Source organism: Chiloscyllium plagiosum, chromosome 7, assembly GCF_004010195.1.
Source record: "Chiloscyllium plagiosum isolate BGI_BamShark_2017 chromosome 7, ASM401019v2, whole genome shotgun sequence".
NCBI lineage: Eukaryota > Metazoa > Chordata > Chondrichthyes > Orectolobiformes > Hemiscylliidae > Chiloscyllium > Chiloscyllium plagiosum.
In genome coordinates, this window is record NC_057716.1 from 99,146,024 (window position 1) to 99,164,631 (window position 18,608).

The 18,608-nt window shown below is 45.3% G+C and overlaps 1 protein-coding gene across 1 annotated transcript in view; it reads right to left on the reverse strand.

Moving 5' to 3' along the window:
- si:dkey-91i10.3 (cytochrome P450) overlaps window positions 1-13,837 on the reverse strand; it is a 53,089-nt gene extending 39,252 nt beyond the window's left edge. The window contains exons 1-2 of the mRNA XM_043694248.1: window positions 13,520-13,837; window positions 9,091-9,290 (exon numbers count right to left, since the gene is read on the reverse strand). Of these exons, the coding sequence (XP_043550183.1) occupies window positions 9,091-9,290; window positions 13,520-13,695 (376 nt within the window). The 5' untranslated portion in view covers window positions 13,696-13,837. The remainder of the gene's footprint in view (window positions 1-9,090; window positions 9,291-13,519) is intronic.
- Window positions 13,838-18,608: the final 4,771 nt, after the last annotated feature.

Genomic DNA, 18,608 nt, shown 5'->3' on the forward strand with positions numbered 1-18,608 from the left:
ATCCTAAATCTATACCAGACAGGTTAGGGGGCAGCATTGCAGGCCCCGAGGCCTACACGATTAAAGGCACAGCTGCCAACAGTGCAGCAATCAAAATCAGGCACACATCAGGGTTCAAAATTAAAGGAACATCTGACAGGATGTGCCCAGGGGAGATTACAGAAAAAGGACTGCCAAACTCCTTCAGTACTGGCACTAGATACCGTGACTAGAAAACCCACTTTTGTTGGGAATGGTCTCAATTTTGCGTTAAACTTGCCTGTGTCCCGACAATTTGGTTAAAATAACAAATGCTTCACTTTTTCACATCAGCATGTCCTCTCGTCACTTTCCCTCACCTCCCCCATACATCGGAAAATCCAACCAAAAACGGGCCAGCCCACTTTGGGCTGTGTCCCACCAACTGAAATGGCGTCCACTCATTGACCTGTGAGAGAGCTATGGGCATACCCCGACACGTGTGGAGATACCTCTGGTGGCATTCAGAGCCATTGCCAAAAGCAGATTGGGCCTCGATGGGACAGCTTCTCACTGATACTAATTTTACCATCTCCCAGTGCCCCAATGGCCATACTGTCACAATGTTCTGATTGGCCAATGAACCTTGCGTGGAAGTGGGGTAGAAATTGCTGGAAAGGCTCAGCAGGTCTGGCAGCATCTGCGGAGAGAGATCAGAGTTAACGCTTTGGATCGAGTGACCCTTTCTCAGAACTGGAAAGGGGTCCTCAGGAATGGTCACTCGACCCAAAATGTTAACTCTGATCTCTCTCCGCAGATACTGCCAGACCTGCTGAGCTTTTCCAGCAATTTCTACTTTCGTCTCTGATTTACAGCATCCGCAGTTTTTTGTCGGGGGGAGTTTGATTTGTAGGAGAAACTGGGGGTTAGTTTATAGGAGTTACTGAGGGGACTTTATAGAAGGTATTGGGCAATTTATAGCAGTGACTAGGGCCAATTTCTAGGAGTTACCAAGGGTAAATTATAGGAGTTACTTTTATGTGTGCGACTAAGGGTTAATTTATAGGTGGTTTAAACTCGCATTCAAACTTTGGAAATCCTGTCTCGGATTTTGCCAAATGATCTTTGAGCCTTTACCTTCCTTTGACAAATGAAAGGTCAAAGATATCAAGTTAGTAAAATATTAGGAGAGAAGTTTTACCAATGGATTACCTCTGGATTTATTCTCTGACTCGCAGAACAGTTACTGTTAATAGTTTGAGTTGAAACAGTCTGACAGTTACAACCAGAGAATAAAAATAAAGCAAGACTCACATTCATATCATGTTTTTCAAGAGTGCAGTATGCATTGAGGCTCCTTGCAGCCAATCAATGTTGAAATACTGTCCCTTTAGCTGTTAAATTGGAAATGCAGTATCCAAATCATACACAGTACGCTCCAATAAGTAAGAACTGATTAATTAAAATGCATTTAGGGCAGCACGGTGGCTCAGTGGTTAGCACTGCTACCTCACAGCACCAGGATCGATTCCAGCCTCAGGCCAACTGTCTGTATGGGGTTTGCACATTCTCCCCGTGTCTGCGTGGGTTTCCTCCGGGTGCTCTGGTTTCCTCCCACAGTCCAAAGATGTGCAGGCCAGGTTAAATGGCCATGCTAAATTGCCCTTAGTGTTAGGTGCATCAGTCAAAGGGAATTGGGTCTGGGTGAGTTACTGTTCGGAGGGCCGGTTGGGCCAAAAGGTCTGTTTCCACACTGTAGGGAATCTAATCTAATCATCTATTTTAATGCAAGAGGCCTGACAGGGAATGAATGGGAACATGGGACTGAGATATCTTTGGTATTATAGAAACATAACTTGCGCCCACACCTCCCCCCTCACTTCCCTCCAAGGCCCCAAGGGATCTTTCCATATCCGTCACAAATTCACCTGCACCTCCACACACATCATTTACTGCATCCGCTGCACCCGATGTGGCCTCCTCTACATTGGGGAGACAGGCCGCCTACTTGCGGAACGTTTCAGAGAACACCTCTGGGACACCCGGACAAACCAACCCAACCACCCCGTGGCTCAACACTTTAACTCCCCCTCCCACTCCGCCAAGGACATGCAGATCCTTGGCCTCCTCCGTCGCCAGACCATGGCAACAGGACGCCTGGAGGAAGAGCGACTCATCTTCCGCCTAGGAACCCTCCAACCACAAGGGATGAATGCAGATTTCTCCAGCTTCCTCATTTCCCCTCCCCCATCTTATCTCAGTCCCAACCCTCAGACTCAGCACCGCCTTCCTAACCTGCAATCTTCTTCCCGACCTCTCCGCCCCCACCCCCTCTCCGGCCTATCACCCTCCACTTAACCTCCTTCCACATATCGCATTCCCAATGCCCCTCCCCCAAGTCCCTCCTCCCTACCTTTTAACTTAGCCTGCTTGGCACACCCTCCTCATTCCTGAAGAAGGGCTTATGCCCGAAACGTCAATTCTCCTGCTCCTTTGATGCTGCCTGACCTGCTGCGCTTTTCCAGCAACACATTTTTAAGCTCTGATCCCCAGCATCTGCAGTCCTCACTTTCTCCTGAGGGAGGGACAGGATTGGCAGCTCAATGTTCCAGGGTGCAGATGCCAATAGGAAAGACAGAAGTGGAGGAAAGGGAGGAGGTAGGAATAGCATTTTTGTTTAGGGAAAATATCAGGGCAGTGTATTCCTGAGGGATCGCCCAAAGAAGCTGCATAGGTGGGAGTGAGATCTAAAAAGGGGATGAACACTTTTCTTGATGTGAGTCCACATTTCAGAGGGAGAGATGCTGGAAGTTTTAAAATGCATAAAGGTAGATAAATCCTCAGGACTTGATCAAATAAACCCAGATCGTTGTGGGAAGCTAGGAAAGAAATTGCAGGGCCTCTAGCAGAGGTATTTGCATCATCGACAGATTTAGGTGAGATGCTGGAAGACTGGAGGGTGGCTACTGTTGTGCCTTCATTTAAGAAAGGCTGCAAGGAAAAGCCAGGGATCTAGAGATCATTGAGCCTGACATCGGTGTTGGGTAACTTGTTGGAGGGGATTCTGAGAGACAAGAACTACATGCATTTGGAAAGGCAACGACCAATTAGGGATAGTCAGCATAGTTGTGTGTGGGAAATCACATCTCACAAACTTGATTGAGTTTTGTTTGTAGAGGTAACCAAGAGGATAGATGAAAGTAGAGTGGTAGACGTTGTCGACATGGCCTTTAGCAAGGCTTTTGTCAAGGTTCCACGTGATAGACTGATTAGTAAGATGAGATCACATGGGATCCAGGGAGAGCTAGCTAACTGGGTACAAAATTTGGTTTGATGGTCAGAGACAGAGAGTGGTGGTGGAGGGTTGTTGTTCAAGCTGGAGGCCTGTGACCAATGGTGTTCCACAAGGATCAGTGCTGGGTCCACTGTTGTTTATTATTTGGATAATCATTTGGATGAGAATTTAGGAGTTAGCACCTCTCCCTCTATAATGTGGACTCATTTCAAGAAAAAGTGATCATCTCCTTCTTATTTCTCAGTTCCACCCATGTAGCTTCTTTGGACGATCCCTCAGTGCTGCCCTGATGTTTGCCCTAAACATAAGTTTGCTGATGACGCCAACATTGGTGGTATATTGGAGAGTGAAGAAGATTATCTAAGATTACAACAGGATCTTGATCAACTGGGCCAGTGGGCCAAGGAATGACAGATGGAATTTAATTTAGATCAATGTGATGTGTTACATTTTGGTAATGATAGATCAGGGCAGGACTAATACAGTTAATGGTAAAGCCCTGGGTAGCATTGTCAAAGAGATAGATGTAGGGGTGCAAGCACATAGCTCCTTGAAATTGGGATCACGGGTAGACAGGGTGAAGAAGGCCTTTGGTATGCTTATCTTCATCAGTTAGAGCATTATACAGCAGCACAAGACCCTGGTAGGGCCAGCTTTGGAGTACTGTGCACAGTTCTGACCACCATGCTATAGGAAGGGTGTTATTAAATTGGAAAGAGTGCAAAAAAAAATTTATAAGATTAGCGAGTTTGGAGGTGATTTGTAGCTCAGGTTGAAGATCTGGATGTAGGTTTGCTCGCTGAGCTGGAAGGTTCGTTTTGCTATAGGAAGGGTGTTATTAAATTGGAAAGAGTGCAAAAAAAATGTATAAGATTAGCGAGTTTGGAGGTGATTTGTAGCTCAGGTTGAAGATCTGGATGTAGGTTTGCTCGCTGAGCTGGAAGGTTCGTTTTCAGAAGTTTCGTCACCATACTAGGTAACATCATCAGTGAGCCTCCAGATGAAGCACTGATGGCACGGTCTGTTTATTTATGCATTTAGGTTTTCTTGGGTTGGTAATGTCACTTCCCATGGTGATGTCATTTCCTGTGTTGGTGATGTCATTCCCTGTACTTTTTTCTTAGAGGGTGGTAGATGGGGTCCAAATCGATGTGCTTGTTGATAGAGTTCCAGTTGGAATGCCATGCTTCTAGGAATTCTCGTGTGTGTCTCTATTTGGCTTGTCCGAGGATGGACGTGTTAACACATAAATAGAAAGCGGGCCTTAACACTAGTGCTTCACCGAAGACTCACTCATGATGTGACCTAGTATGGTGACGAAATGTCTGAAACAAACCCTCCAGCTCTGCGAGCAAATCTGCATCCACATTTACAAGATTGTTAGTGAGACCTGATGGTTTGAGTTATAAAAAGAGGCAGGATAGGCTGGGACAATTTCCCCAGAGTGTAAGAGGTTGAGAGGTGACCTTAAAGAAGTTTATAAAATCATAAGGGGCATAGATAAGGTGAATGGCCAAGGTCCTTTCTCCAAAGTAGGGAAATCTAAAACTAGAGGGCATAGGTTTAAGGTGAGAGGGGAAAGATTTAAAATGCACTTGAGAGGCACCCTTTTCACCCAGAAATGTGGTTGACTCTTCAGTGCCTCTGAAATGGCCCAACAAGGCACAGAATTCAAGGGCAATTAGAAATGGGCAACACAGGGGAGGCAATGGCCTAGTGGTATTAGCGTTGGTATTAGTGTTGGTTATTGGTGTTGGTTATTGGTGTTGGTATTAGCATTGGTATTGGTGTTGGTATTGGCATTGGTATTAGTGTTAGACTTTAATCCAGAGATCCAGGTCTGGGGACCTGGGTTTGAATATCTGGAATTAAGGATGACCATGAATCCATTGTCGGGAAAACCCATCTGGTTCACTAATGCCCTCCAGGGAAGGAAACTGTCATCCTTACCTAGTCAGGCTTGCATGTGACTCCAAACACACAGCAATGTAGCTGACTCTTAACTTCCCTCTGGGTAATTAGGGATGGGCAATAAATGGTGGCTTAGCCAATGATGCCAACATCCCGTGAATGAATAAAGAGAAAATAAAGCTGGTACTGGCAGCATCGCCAATATAGAATTATAGAGTCTTAGAGATAGACAGCACGGAAACAGACCCTTCAGTCCAATTTGTCCATGCCGACCAGATATCCTAACCTAATCTAATCCCATTTGTCAACACTTGGCCCATATCCTCCAAACCATTCCTATTCATATACACATCCAAATGCCTTTTAAAAGCTGTAATTGTACCAGCCTCCAACACTTCTTCTGGCAGCTCATTCAATACACATACTACCCTCTGCATGAAAAAGTTGCCACTTAGGTCCCTTTTATATCTTTCCCCTCTCACCCTAAACCTATGCCTTCTAGTTCTGGACACCCCCACTCTAGGGAAAATACTTTGCCTATTTGTCAGATCCATGCACCTCATAATTTTATAAACCTCTCTAAGGTCCCTTCTCAGCCTCCGACGCTCCAGGGAAAACAGCCCCAGCCTGTTCAGCCTCTCCCTGTAGCTCAGACCCTTCAACCCCAGCAACATTCTTGTAAATCTTTTCTGAACCCTTTCAAGTTTCACAACATCTTTCCAAAAGGAAGGAGACCAGAACTGCACGCAAAGTGGCCTACCCAATGTCCTGCACAGCCGCAACATGACCTCCCAACTCCTGTACTCAATACTCTGACCAATAAAGGAAAGCATACCAAATGCCTTCTTCACTAACCTATCTACCTGCAACTCCACTTTCACGGAACAATGAACCTGCACTCTGAGGTCTCTCTGTTCAACAACACTCCCCAGGACCTTACCATTAAGTGTATAAGTCCTACCCTGATTTGCCTTTCCAAAATGCAGCACTTCACATTTATCTAAATTAAACAGCACCTGCCACTTCTCGGCCCATTGGCCCATCTAACCAAGATCCTTCCTCACTGTCCACTACACCTCCAATTTTGGTGTCATCTGCAAACTATAAATCCTGTCCACGAAAGAAATGTTTTCAAAGTGATGAGGACTTTTGCCTCTTCTGCCCTTTTGGGCAGCGCATTCCAGAACTCCCACATGCCTGTGGGTGGGAAACAAATTCCTTCTCAATTCCCCTGTAATCTTTCTGCGGATCACCTTTCAACTGAGAAGCTTGTTGACAAGATGCAAGAGGTACAGAAGTACGTTGATAAGGGCTGTAGAATGGAAGGAGAGTACCTCGCATAGTTACTGGCTAGTACCAAGAACTGAGGTGAGGAGGAATTTCTTCAGCCACAGGGTGGTGAATCTGTGGAACTCATTGCCACAGAACGCTGTGGAGGCCGAGTCATTAAGGGTCTTGTAGACAGACATAGATAAATTCCTGATTAGAAATGGGAATGATGGAGAGTTAGCAGGAGAATGGGGTTGAGAAACATATCAGCCATGATCAAGTGGAAGTGCAGATTTGATGGGCTGAATGGCCTAATTCTGCTCCAATATGCTATGGTCTAATTGTTAATATGACTCCTGTCAATTTATATGGTTATCTGTTTTGAGCTTCTGTTAGCTGCAGTGGACACTGTCAGAACAAGATATCTAATAAGGAGTGTGTTTGTCTGACATGCTGGGTCAACGTCCTGGAATTCCATCCTTAAAGGCATTGTGGGTCTTCCTACACCAAACGGACTGCAGTGGTTCAAGAAGGCAACTCCCCTTCTCAAGGGCAACCAGGGATGGGCATTAAATGCAGGCCCAGCCAGTGATGCCTGTATCCCATGAATAAATATATAAATAAAATGAGAAGACAGAAACTTTCTGGACTCTCACTTGAAGAATCACCATTGAGCGAGATATCTAGAGGATACTGAGGGGGGCATAATAGAAATGTGTAAAATTTTAATGAGAGGCATAGACAGGATAGACAGGAAGGAACTTTACCCCTTGGTAGAGGAATTAATGACCAGGGGCAGAAAGTTTAGAGGAAACGTAAGGAAAAACATTTTCACCAGATGATGGTGCGAATCTGGAACTCATTGGCTGTAAGGATAGTAAAGGCAGAAACCCTCATGATGTTGAAGAAGTATTGAGATGCGCACTTGTAATGCCAAGCTTCACATTGCTATGGACCAAATGCTCAAAAATGGAATTAGAATAGTTAGCTGGTTGACGGGCCGAAGGGTCTTTTCCCATTCTATAGGAGTGGCATGCTGGCTCAGTGGTCAGTACTGCTGCTTCACAGCGCCAGGGTCCCAGGTTCTGTCTGTGTGGAGTTTGCACATTCTCCCCGTGTCTGCATGTTTCTTCCAGGTGTCAGGTTTCCTCCCACAGTCCAAAGATGTGTAGGTTAAGTGAATTGACCATGCTAAATTACCCACAGTGTACAGGGATGTGTAGGTTAGGTGCATTAGTCAGTGGTAAATGTAGAATAATAGGGTAGGGGAATGGGTCTGGGTGGGTTACTCATCAGAGGGTCGATGTGGACTTGTTGGGCTGAAGGGCCTGTTTCCACACTGTAGAGATTCATGCCTATGAGTCAAGGCCAACTCTTTGACTGGACATACTTCTGAAGGTTCTATCATGTAAGTATATACCTCCTACTGCTCCTGTCAAATGTTTGATGTTTTTTATTATAGCGGGGGAGTCACAAGTTAGACCAGCATTTAATGTCCATTCCGTGTTGCCTTGTCAAACTGCTGTGGTCCATGTGCATGAAGTGGGTGCTATGTACACCCGCTCTGTGCTGTTACAGAGGAACGATGACCAAACTCTAGACCTAAGAAGGATGACATGGTTCAGCAGGGAGACCTGCAAAAAGATAACTGACAACCTAACAGAGATACTTGAGAGAATAAGTTGGGAGAAACTGGTGGAATGATCAGTGATCAGATGATGGAGATTAAAAGCAAAATAATGCAGAGGTTGAAATATGTAATAAAAATGGAAAGTCCTGAAAATACTGAGCAGGTCTGGCAGCATCGCTTGACACTTAAGAGAGTTAAGATTTTGAGTCTGAGATGACCTTTCTTCAAAACACAGATTAGATTAGATTACTTACAGTGTGAAAACAGGCCCTTTGGCCCAACAAGTCCACACCGGCCCTCCGAAGAGCAACCTATCCAGACCCATTCCCCTACATTTACCCCTTCACCTAACACTACTGGCAATTTAACATGGGCAATTCACCTAACCTGGACATCTTTGGACTGTGGGAGGAAACCGGAGCACCCGGAGAAAACCCACGCAGACACGGGGAGAATGTGAAAACTCCACACAGCAGTTGCCTGAGGCGGGAATTGAACCCGGGTCTCTGGCGCTGTGAGGCAGCAGTGCTAACCACTGTGCCACCCCTGTGATTTCCAGAAGAGCCAGACTGGAGAAGGAGGAGACACAACGAGGTGTTGCGATGTAGAAGGTGGAAGCAGATTGAGATGGAGCTTCCAAAAGGGATGAAATTAACTCTCAAGGCGAAGCAAGTTGCATGATTGTGGGGAAAAGTCAGAGGAGTGTCACTAAAAGGACAGCTCTTGTACAAGGCAAAAAGTGGGTACTACAGATGCTGGAGATTAGAGTCAAGATTAGAGTAGTGCTGGATAGGCACAGCAGGTCAGGCAGTATCCAAGGAGCAGGAGGTTCGATGTTTCGGGCAAAAGTCCTTCATCAGGAATGGCTCCCTGATGAAGGGCTTATGCCCAAAATGTCGAATCTCCCGCTCCTTTCGTGCTGCCTGACCTGCTGTGCTTTTCCAGCACTACTCTAATCTTGGGCTCTTGTACAAGCACAATGGGTCAAATGGCTTCTTCCTCTGGTTGTAAGGTTTAAAGTCACTACCTTCAAATGCGAATTTGTACAGCTCGCTGGACACATCATTCAGCATCACCCCTCTGCCCTGGTTTTCTCTCAGCCACTTAACTTTCTTCACAAAGTCAGTCACCACCTCATTGATGGCAGGAGAATAATTAGACACTTCTTTTGGCTTCAGCATCTTGGGATTCAACATGCTCCGTAATTGATGCCACTTCTCCCCATACCTGTAACAGCAAACACAAGGAAAGACAATCAAGTCACTGGCTACAACTGTTCATTCCCACTATCCCAAAGACATCCCAAAGTCCAGACAAGACTGGAGAACCTGAGTTTATATCAAATATGCAGCACAGAAAGAGGCCCATTCGGTCCCACGAGTTAATGAATGCCCCTCCAACAGCAGTACCTTCTCTACCTTTCTCCCCCATCTAGCTTTCCTTTAGCTGCATCGACCTGATCCCTTCCCTTTGTATGGGATCAAGTAGACGCAAGGATGTTGCAGGTTACAGAGGGACATAGATAAGCTGCAGCCTCTAGGCTGAGAGGTGACAAATGGAGTTTAATGTGGAAAAGTGTGAGGTGATTCACTTTGGAAGGAGTAACAGGAATGCAACATACTGGGCTAATGGTAAGATTCTTGGTGGCGTAGGTGAGCACAGAGATTTCGGTGTCCAGGTACACAGATCTCAGAAAGTTGCCACCCAGGTTGATAAGGTTGTTAAGAAGACATACAGTTATAGAGGGATTGAGTTTCAGAACCATGAGATCATGCTGCAGCTGTACAAAATTCTGGTGCAGCCGCATTTGGAGCATTGTGTACAGTTCTGATCACCACATTATAGGAAGGATGTGGAAGCCTTGGAAAGGGTTCAGAGAAGATTTATTGGATGTTGTCTGGTATGGACGGAAGGTCTTACGAGGAAAGGCTGAGGTACTTGAGGCTGTTTTCGTTAGAGAGAAGAGGTTGAGAGACAACTTAATTGAGCCATATAAGATAATCAAAGGGTTAGATAGGGTGGACAGTGAGAGCCTTTTTCCTCGAATGGCGATGGCTAGCATGAGGGGGCATAGCTTTAAACTCAGGGGTGATAGACATAGGTCAGATGTCAGAGGTAGTTTCTTTACACAGAGATTAGTAGGGGCATGGAATGCACTGCCTGCAACAGTAGTAGACTCGCCAACTCTAAGGGCATTTTAATGGTCATTGGATAGGCATATGGATGAGAATTGAATAGTGTAGGTTAGATGGGCTTCAGATTGGTTCCACAGGTCAGCGTAATATCGAGGGCCGAAGGGCCTGTACTGCACTGTAATGTTCTATGTTCTATGTTCTTTCTGTCATAATGGGTTCCACCCCCCCAACCACTCACAGAGAAAGACATTTCTCCTGAATTTCTGACTGAGTTTATTAGTGACCAGCTGATTTTATTTTTAATTTGTTATGTTCTATGTTCTTTCTGTCATAATGGGTTCCACCCCCCAACCACTCACAGAGAAAGACATTTCTCCTGAATTTCTGACTGAGTTTATTAGTGACCAGTTCTCCTGAATTTCTGACTGAGTTTATTAGTGACCAGCTGATTTTATTTTTAATTTGTTCATGGGATGTGAGCATCGCTGGCTAGGCCAGCATTTATTGCCAATCCCTAATTGCCCAGAGGGCAGCTATGACGCAACCACATCATTGTAGGTGTGGAGGTGATTAACCAGGTAAGGATGGTAAATTTCCTTTCCTAAAAGGACATTAGTGAACCAGCTGGAATTTTCCCAACAATCAACAATGGTTTCCTGGTCATCTTTCGGCTCTTAATTCCTGATTTTCAATCGAATCTAAATTCTACCATCTGCTATAGCGAGATTTGAACCTGGGTCCCAGTTATAGGAAGGATATTATTAAGCTGAAGAGATTTACTAGGATGTTGCAGGGTATGGAAGGATTGAGTTATAATGTAAGGCCGGATAGAGTCATAGTCATAGAGATGTACAGCATGGAAACAGACCCTTCGGTCCAACCCATCCATGCCGACCAGATTTCCCAACCCAATCTAGTCCCACCTGCCAGCACCTGGCCCTTATCCATCCAAACCATTCCTATTCATATACCCATCCAAATGCCTCTTAAATGTTGCAATTGTACCAGCCTCCACCACTTCCTCAGGCAACTCATTCCATACACGAACTACCTTCTGTGTGAAAAAGTTGCCCCTTCGGTCTCTTTTATATCTTTCCCCTCTCACACTAAACCTATGCCCCTCTAGTTCTGGACTCCCCCACCTCAGGGAATCGGCCTTATCTATTTATCCTATCCAATGCCCCTCATGATTTTATAAACCTGTATAAGGTCACCCCTCAGCCTCCGATGTTTCAGGGAAACCAGCCCCAACCTATTCAATCTAGTTAGTTGGGTACGAGGATCCCATGGCATCAGCATCCTGACTTGGAAGCATATTGCCATTCCTTCAGTTGGAATTCTGATCGACTGGGACTTTTCCCACTGGAGTGTGGAAGGTTGAGAGATGGCCTTCGAGAAGTTTATAAAATAATGAGGGCTATGGATAGAAACAGTGAGAGATACCTTTTCCCTAGGATGGGGAATATCAAGACTGTGAGGCACATTTTTAAGATGACAGGAGAGAGATTTAAAAAAGACATAAGAAGCACCTTTTTTTACACAAAGGGTCATTCTTGTGTGGAATGAACTTCCTGAGGAAGTGGTGGATCTGGGTACAATTACAACGTTTAAATGACATTTGGATGGATACATGAATAGGAAGGGTTTGGGAAGGATAAGGGCCAGGAGCAGGCAGGTGGGACTAGTTTAGTTTGGGATTATGGTCAGCATGGACTGGTTGGACCGAAGGGTCTGTTTCTGTGCGGTATGACTCTATGACTGGAATGTTAATACCATCAGACCACTGCCTCCCCTATAGTTCTTGCTCTGACCAATAGTTTTCACAATACTTTTCTCCTCAGGGCAGAGAAGGGGACGCTTTATAAAAATCTTCAACATTATCGAGGGTTATGAGAGAGTAGCCAGCAAGAAACTGTTTCCCTGAGAGGTGAGTCAGTAACAAGTGGTCATGGTTTTAACAGGCCTCAGGGCCAGACAGGAGATAAGGCGTATCTTAATTTTACAGATTGAGATGTTGAGGTGCAGAATGCCCTGTCTTAAAGGCCAGTGGAAGCAGATTCAATACTAACTTTTGTACAGGATTTGGATAAATCTGGGATTTTAGGGAACTGAGTTCTGAGGAAGGGTAATTTGACCCGAAACATTAACTCTGATTTCTCTCCACAGATGTTAGACCTGCTGAGCTTTTCCAGCAACTTCTGCTTTGGTTTGTGACTTAATTGGTGAGGTGGTGAAGGGGAGGGGTGCATATCTCTCCCATGCCAACTTGTCCAGTTATATCCCCCCTTCTCACCACTTCCCTCGTCACCTCCATGGAGTGGACAATCGCACCCAAAATAATTGTTACTCATATTTAAGTTAAAGCCTCTGCAGAGGTTTCACTGAATGACTAGTTGGTTGAATCATAGAATTCAAGTCCTGTCTTGAATCAGAGCTGAACAGAGTGGGCAAATAGTCAAAGCCCAGTTCCCAGCTTGGCGGCATTGACAGAATGGAGGGCACAGAAGGAGTTAACACTTTGAAAGAAGATCCTTCCTTGGCTCTTTGCCTTGTTTCCTTTCTGTGCTATTATTGAAATCTCCTCTTGGACACAAGTGAATTTCAAAGAAAACAACGTTGCAGAAACAGTTCTCCCATTGTTCCCTCCGGATATTTTAACAATTTAATTAAATCCTTGTTCTCCAAAAAAAAATCCAAAACAAAACTCGCTACCTTGAACACGTGATAGAAGTCTCTCCATGACCTTCTAATCAGACCAATCCCAGTTTCTACTGTAACTGTTCATCCCCTTTCACCATCTTGTGCCCTCTCTGGCACCCAGCCTCAAGTGTCACGCACCGAATTAGACACAGTAACCCAGCCACAGCCTAATGGTCTTTTGTCTTGGTTTGATGTAATGCACTAACTTTCACATTCTGTGCCTCTACTTACAGAGCCACATCTCCAAAATGCCTTAATATCGACTAGTTTCAATTTGTTTGATAACCAACAAAGACTTCACAGAATGTGGCCCAATGTGCCTGCACTTGTCCTCCAAAAGAACTTCCTGGAAATGCTCAGCGGGTTTTACAGCACTTGTGGAAAGAAATCAGAGTTAACATTTTGGGCCCAGTGAGTCTTCTTCAGAACTGCCTCTGAGTAAACATCCTATAAGTCTTTGTTCGAGGTAGCTATTAAAACGCAGTTACAATGGAAGGGAGCCAATGCTGCCTTACAGCTCATGTCCCCACGGTTTCAGCTTACTTGGGCCCCGTGATAAATTTATATCGCTAAATAACTGGGCCTTGACTGTTGGTATTGCAGGCTGCCCTCAATACTCACTCACAAAGCGGTCCATAAGCTTGCCCTCTCAACTCTCTGTACTCCCTCCAGTGTGGCATATGGGCCCGCACTGGGTATTTACCCTCCTGCCGCAAAACCTGCTCAATCAAATCAGCTGTGGCCACATTGACGACAGTGATGGGGCCAAACTTGTTCTTCCAGATGGGACCGAACATCTTCTTCTGCACAATCTGCAAAAGAAACCAGAGAAAGGAAAATATAGCATTCCCAGATTCATCGGGAGGCTTTGGCAGCACAGTCACCGTGCATCAGCCGAACTGGGGGAAACATCCTCACAGAATTCCACGCGTTTCGATGAAATCACCACTCGTCTCCCAGAGACGCAAAGGACACGGCAGCTCTGACAATGTGGTTTACGCGTCATTAAGGGGCAACAGGACCGACGAGGTGGAGCCGAGAGTGTAGTGCTGGAAAAGCACAGCAGGTCAGGCAGCATCCGAGGCGCAGGAGAATCATCGTTTCGGGCAAAAGCCCTTCATCAGGATGCTGCCTGACCTGCTGTGCTTTTCCAGCACCACACTCTTCAACTCTGATCTCCAGCATCTGCAGTCCTCACTTTCTCCAACGAGATGGAGCATCAACAATAATCATCACTGAAACCTCCTGTGAAACTGTGCAATTCACTCCTTAAACATTTGTACCTCTCTCTCTGTCTTGAAATTGACTCTTTAAACTCTAACTCTTTGATCAAGTGTTTGGTGAATTCAGTGTCAAATAAACACTTGGCTACACAACAACTTGCTGTTAAACAGTGCTTTCACTATTGTAACAATGTTCCACTTCTAAGGAGCGTTATCGGACAGGTTTAGGCCCATAGCCATATTTCTCTCTCACTTAATGGGTTTGACTATCCCGTCACCCAATTGGCCTTCATTGCAAATGGAATTAAGTTCAGAACTAAGCATCTCTTGCTGCAGTTATACAGGGCTTTGGTGAGACCAGAACTGGACTATTTCATGCAGTTTTGATTTCCTTACCAAAGAAAGGACGTATTTATTGAGTTTGTGTTGTCACATATACCGAGATAAGTGAAAAGTAGTGTTCTATGTGATCTACAGATCGTACCATAAAAAGTGCATTGGGTAACAGAACAGAGTGATAATAGAGTTACAGCCACAGAGAAGGTGCAGAGAGAGATCAGAATTAACATTTGAGAGTTGCATTCAAAAGTCTGATAATAGCAGGGAAAGAAGCTGTTCTTAAATCTACTTGTGCGTGTATCAAACTTTTATATCTTCTGCCCGACGGAAGAGGGTGGAAGAGAGATGTACTTGACATAGAGGGAGTTAAGTGGAATTTCACTAAGCTGATGCCAAAGATAGCAGGGCTGTCATAGGAGGAGAAATTGATTCAACTGGGCCTGTATTCACTTGAGCTTAGAAAGGTGAGAGGGGATCTATTTTATACCTGATGTTTAAAATTCTAACAGGGCTGAACAGTCTAAATGCAGGGACGATGTTTCTCCTGACTGGGGATATAGTCTTCCACAGGTTAGGGGGAAGACCATTTAGGACTGAGATAAGGAAATATTTCTTCATTCATAAAGTAGTGACCCTGTAGAATTCTTTACCACAGAAGACTGTGAAAGCTAAGTCACTGAATGTAGTCAAGAAAGAGATAGACAAACTTCTGGATTTCATTAGGGGTATGGGGGAAAAGTGATGGAATATTCCCCACTTGCCTGGATAAATTCAGTTCCAGCAACAGTCAAAAAGCTTGACATATTCACAACAAAACAGCCCATTTAATTGGCACCCACATCCACAAGCATCCACTCCCTCCACCACCATTACTCAGTAGCAGCAGAAATTCACCAAACATTCTTCGGCAGCATCTTCCAAACCCCCAGCCACTTCCATCCAGAAGGACAAGGGCGGCAGATAGATGAGAACACCACACTCTCCAAGTCCCGCTCAATTCGCCATTCTAACTTGGAAGTATATCACCGTCCCTTCACTGTCACTGGGTCAAGGTTCTGGAATTCCCTCCCTAAGGGCATTGTGGGTCAACCCACAGCACATGGACCGCAATGGTTTAAGATGGCAGCTCACCACCATCTTCTCAAGGGCACTAGGGACAATAAATGCTGGTCCAGCCAGTGACGCTCAAGGCAATTAAGGAGTTGGGGGAATTTCAATGACAACTTCCAAAAGAAATCGGATAATTCTTGAAAAGGAAATATTTCTGGGGCCACGTGATTAAATACTTCAAAGAGTCCATGGAGGCACGATGGGCTAAAATTCCCTCTTTCTGTTGTGCGATATTCCATTATTGTACGTTATCAGAAATTTGGACACACACAAAGCCTGATTTTATAACCAGTCCAAGTCATATCAGAAGTCAGTGCAGAAAATGTTGAAAACATTCAGTGGGTCTGGAATCATATGTGGAGAGAGAAACTGAGTTAATGGACAGGATTGTCCCAGGGCTGAAAATATGTTGCTGGAACAGCGCAGCAGGTCAGGCAGCATCCAGGGAATAGGAGAATTGACGTTTTGGGCATAAGCCCTGTCCCAGGGCCAGACCAATGTGAGCTCTAGAGAGAAATTTGAGAGAATTCAGTGTAATGTTGAGACATGCCTTTCTTGATGCCGGGATCAACAAGTCACATTTTCCAACTAAGTCACAGGCACCAATATAAGATTCTTGCTAGTGAGTGGTGAGACACCTTATAACGGGGATCATCACTCATTATCACCCTCAGTGTTACTCCTCTTCAGCCACCCACTGAATAGAAACTAGCCATCGAGAATTCCTGCTGTGGCGGTCAGATCAGATATTTGGAGACTCTCCCTTGATCTTCTGGTCCTCCATATTGGATAGGTCAGCACCAACATTGCAGGGCACATGCATCCCATGCCCATGGACATTGACATCCAATATGTACCAGCCTCACTGCACCTTCATGGCCTTTCTCCAGTCCATTACAGCATGTCAATGCTGCAAATTGGGGCACAGTGGCACCTTTGCTTGAGCCATTCATAGGTTGTGTGCATCACTGGCTAGGCCAGCATTTATTGGCCATCCCTAATTGCCATCCGAACTGACTGACACGCCAGGGCATCTTCAGAGGACAGTTAAAACTCAACTACATTGCCAACGTGTCGGCCAGTCCAGGTGAAGGATGGCAGATTTCCTTCCCTAAAGGATGGCTCAGTTGCTCAGGGATTAGCGATGCGGCGTCACAGCACCCAGGGACCCAGGTTCAATTCCAGCCTTGAGCGACTGTCTATGTGGAGCTTGCATGTTCTCCCTGTGTCTGCGTGGGTTTCCTATGGGTGCTCAAGTTTCCTCCCACAGTCCAAAATGTGCAAGTTAGATGGATTGGCCATGCTAAATTGCCCAAAGTGTCTAGGGATGCATAGGTTGGGTGGATTGACAATGGGAAATGCAGGGATAGGGTAGGAAGGAGAGTCTGGGTGGGATGCTCTTCAGAGGACCGGTATGTACTCAATGGGCCAAATGGCCTACTTCCACACTATAGGGATTCTATGGGAGGACATTGGTGAACAAGATAGGTTTTCAAAGCTTGACAGTGGCTACATGGTCACCATCAGAGACAGGATCTGTTAGGACTATGCTAAAGTGAGGACTCCAGATGCTGGAGGTTAGAGTCGAGAGTGTGGTGCTGGAAAAGCATAGCAGGTCAGGCAGCATTCGAAGAGCAGGAGAATTGACCTTTCGGGCAAAAGCCCATGAAGGGCTTTTGGCCGAAAGATCGATCCTCCTGCTCCTCAGATGCTGCCCGACCTGCTGTGCTTCTCCAGCACCACACTCTCGACTCTGTTAGGACTATATTCACTGGAGTTTAGAAGAAAAAGAAGGGGATAATCTTATAGAAACCTGGGAGCTTGGGAGGGTAGTAAAGGTGTGAGGTACAAGGATGAGCACTTGAAATCATCATAATGTTCAAGGGTATAGGGAAGGTGCTGGAAAGCTATTTCTCATAGATACAAATAAAATTATGAGGGGAATGGATAAGACAGAAGCAGAGAAATTAATGTTCATGAAGAGCAAAGTCATACATCTAGACTAACAGGCTACAGTTAAAGCAATTTGTAAATCAAGTCATGTGATGTGAGAAGGAAATTTTCCACACAACGAGTCCGACTGCATTGCACAATGGAATGGAGGCCAAATTCAACTCAGTTAAACATCACATAAGACCAAGTTTTATTTTAAGAATCCCTACAGTGTGGAAACCAAAGAGTAATCCACCCAGACCCATTCCCCCATCCTATTACTCCACATTTACCCCTGACTAAAGCATCTAACCTACACATCCCTAAACACTATGGGCAATTTAGCACAGCCAATTCACCTGACCTGCATATCTATGGATTGTGGAAGGAAGCTGGAGCACCCGGAGGAAACCCACACAGACACAGGGAGAACATGCAAACTCCACACAGATAGTCACCTGCGGCTGGAATCAAACCCAGGTTCTTGGCGCTGTGAGGCTGCAGTGCTAACCAGTGAGCTATCCAACAAATAAACCTGTTCGACGATAACCTGGTGTTGTGTGATTTTTAACTTTGTCCACCCCAGTACCTCCACATCAGGTTCAAAATCGTCAGGCTTGGAATAAACAAGAAATCATTGTCTCCTGCAAAACTGCTAACTCCCTGGTAAACTCTAATGCGTGCCAAACATGAGTGTGTCAGTCAATCTCAACACTCTATGTTACACAGAATTGTGAAACGCTTACAAATGACATTTAAGTTTGAATAACACCAATGCCTGTATTCATATAAGCGTAAAAGAATAAGAGGGGATTCCGACTGAAATGTAACAGAGCTGATGCAGGAAGGATGTTCCCTCTGGTTGGGGAGTACAGAACCAGGGGTACACAGTCTCAGGACAGGGGGTAGACCACCTAGCACTGAGGTAGGTGAACATTGTTCTCCCCAAAGGTTCACAAACCCGAGGTGGAGTTGATTAGCTCAGTTGGCTGGGTGGCTGGTTTGCCAATGCAGAGTGATGTGTTGCTGGAAAAGCGCAGCAGTTCAGGCATCCTGAAGAAAGGCTTATGCCTGAAACGTCGATTCTCCTGTTCCCTGGATGCTGT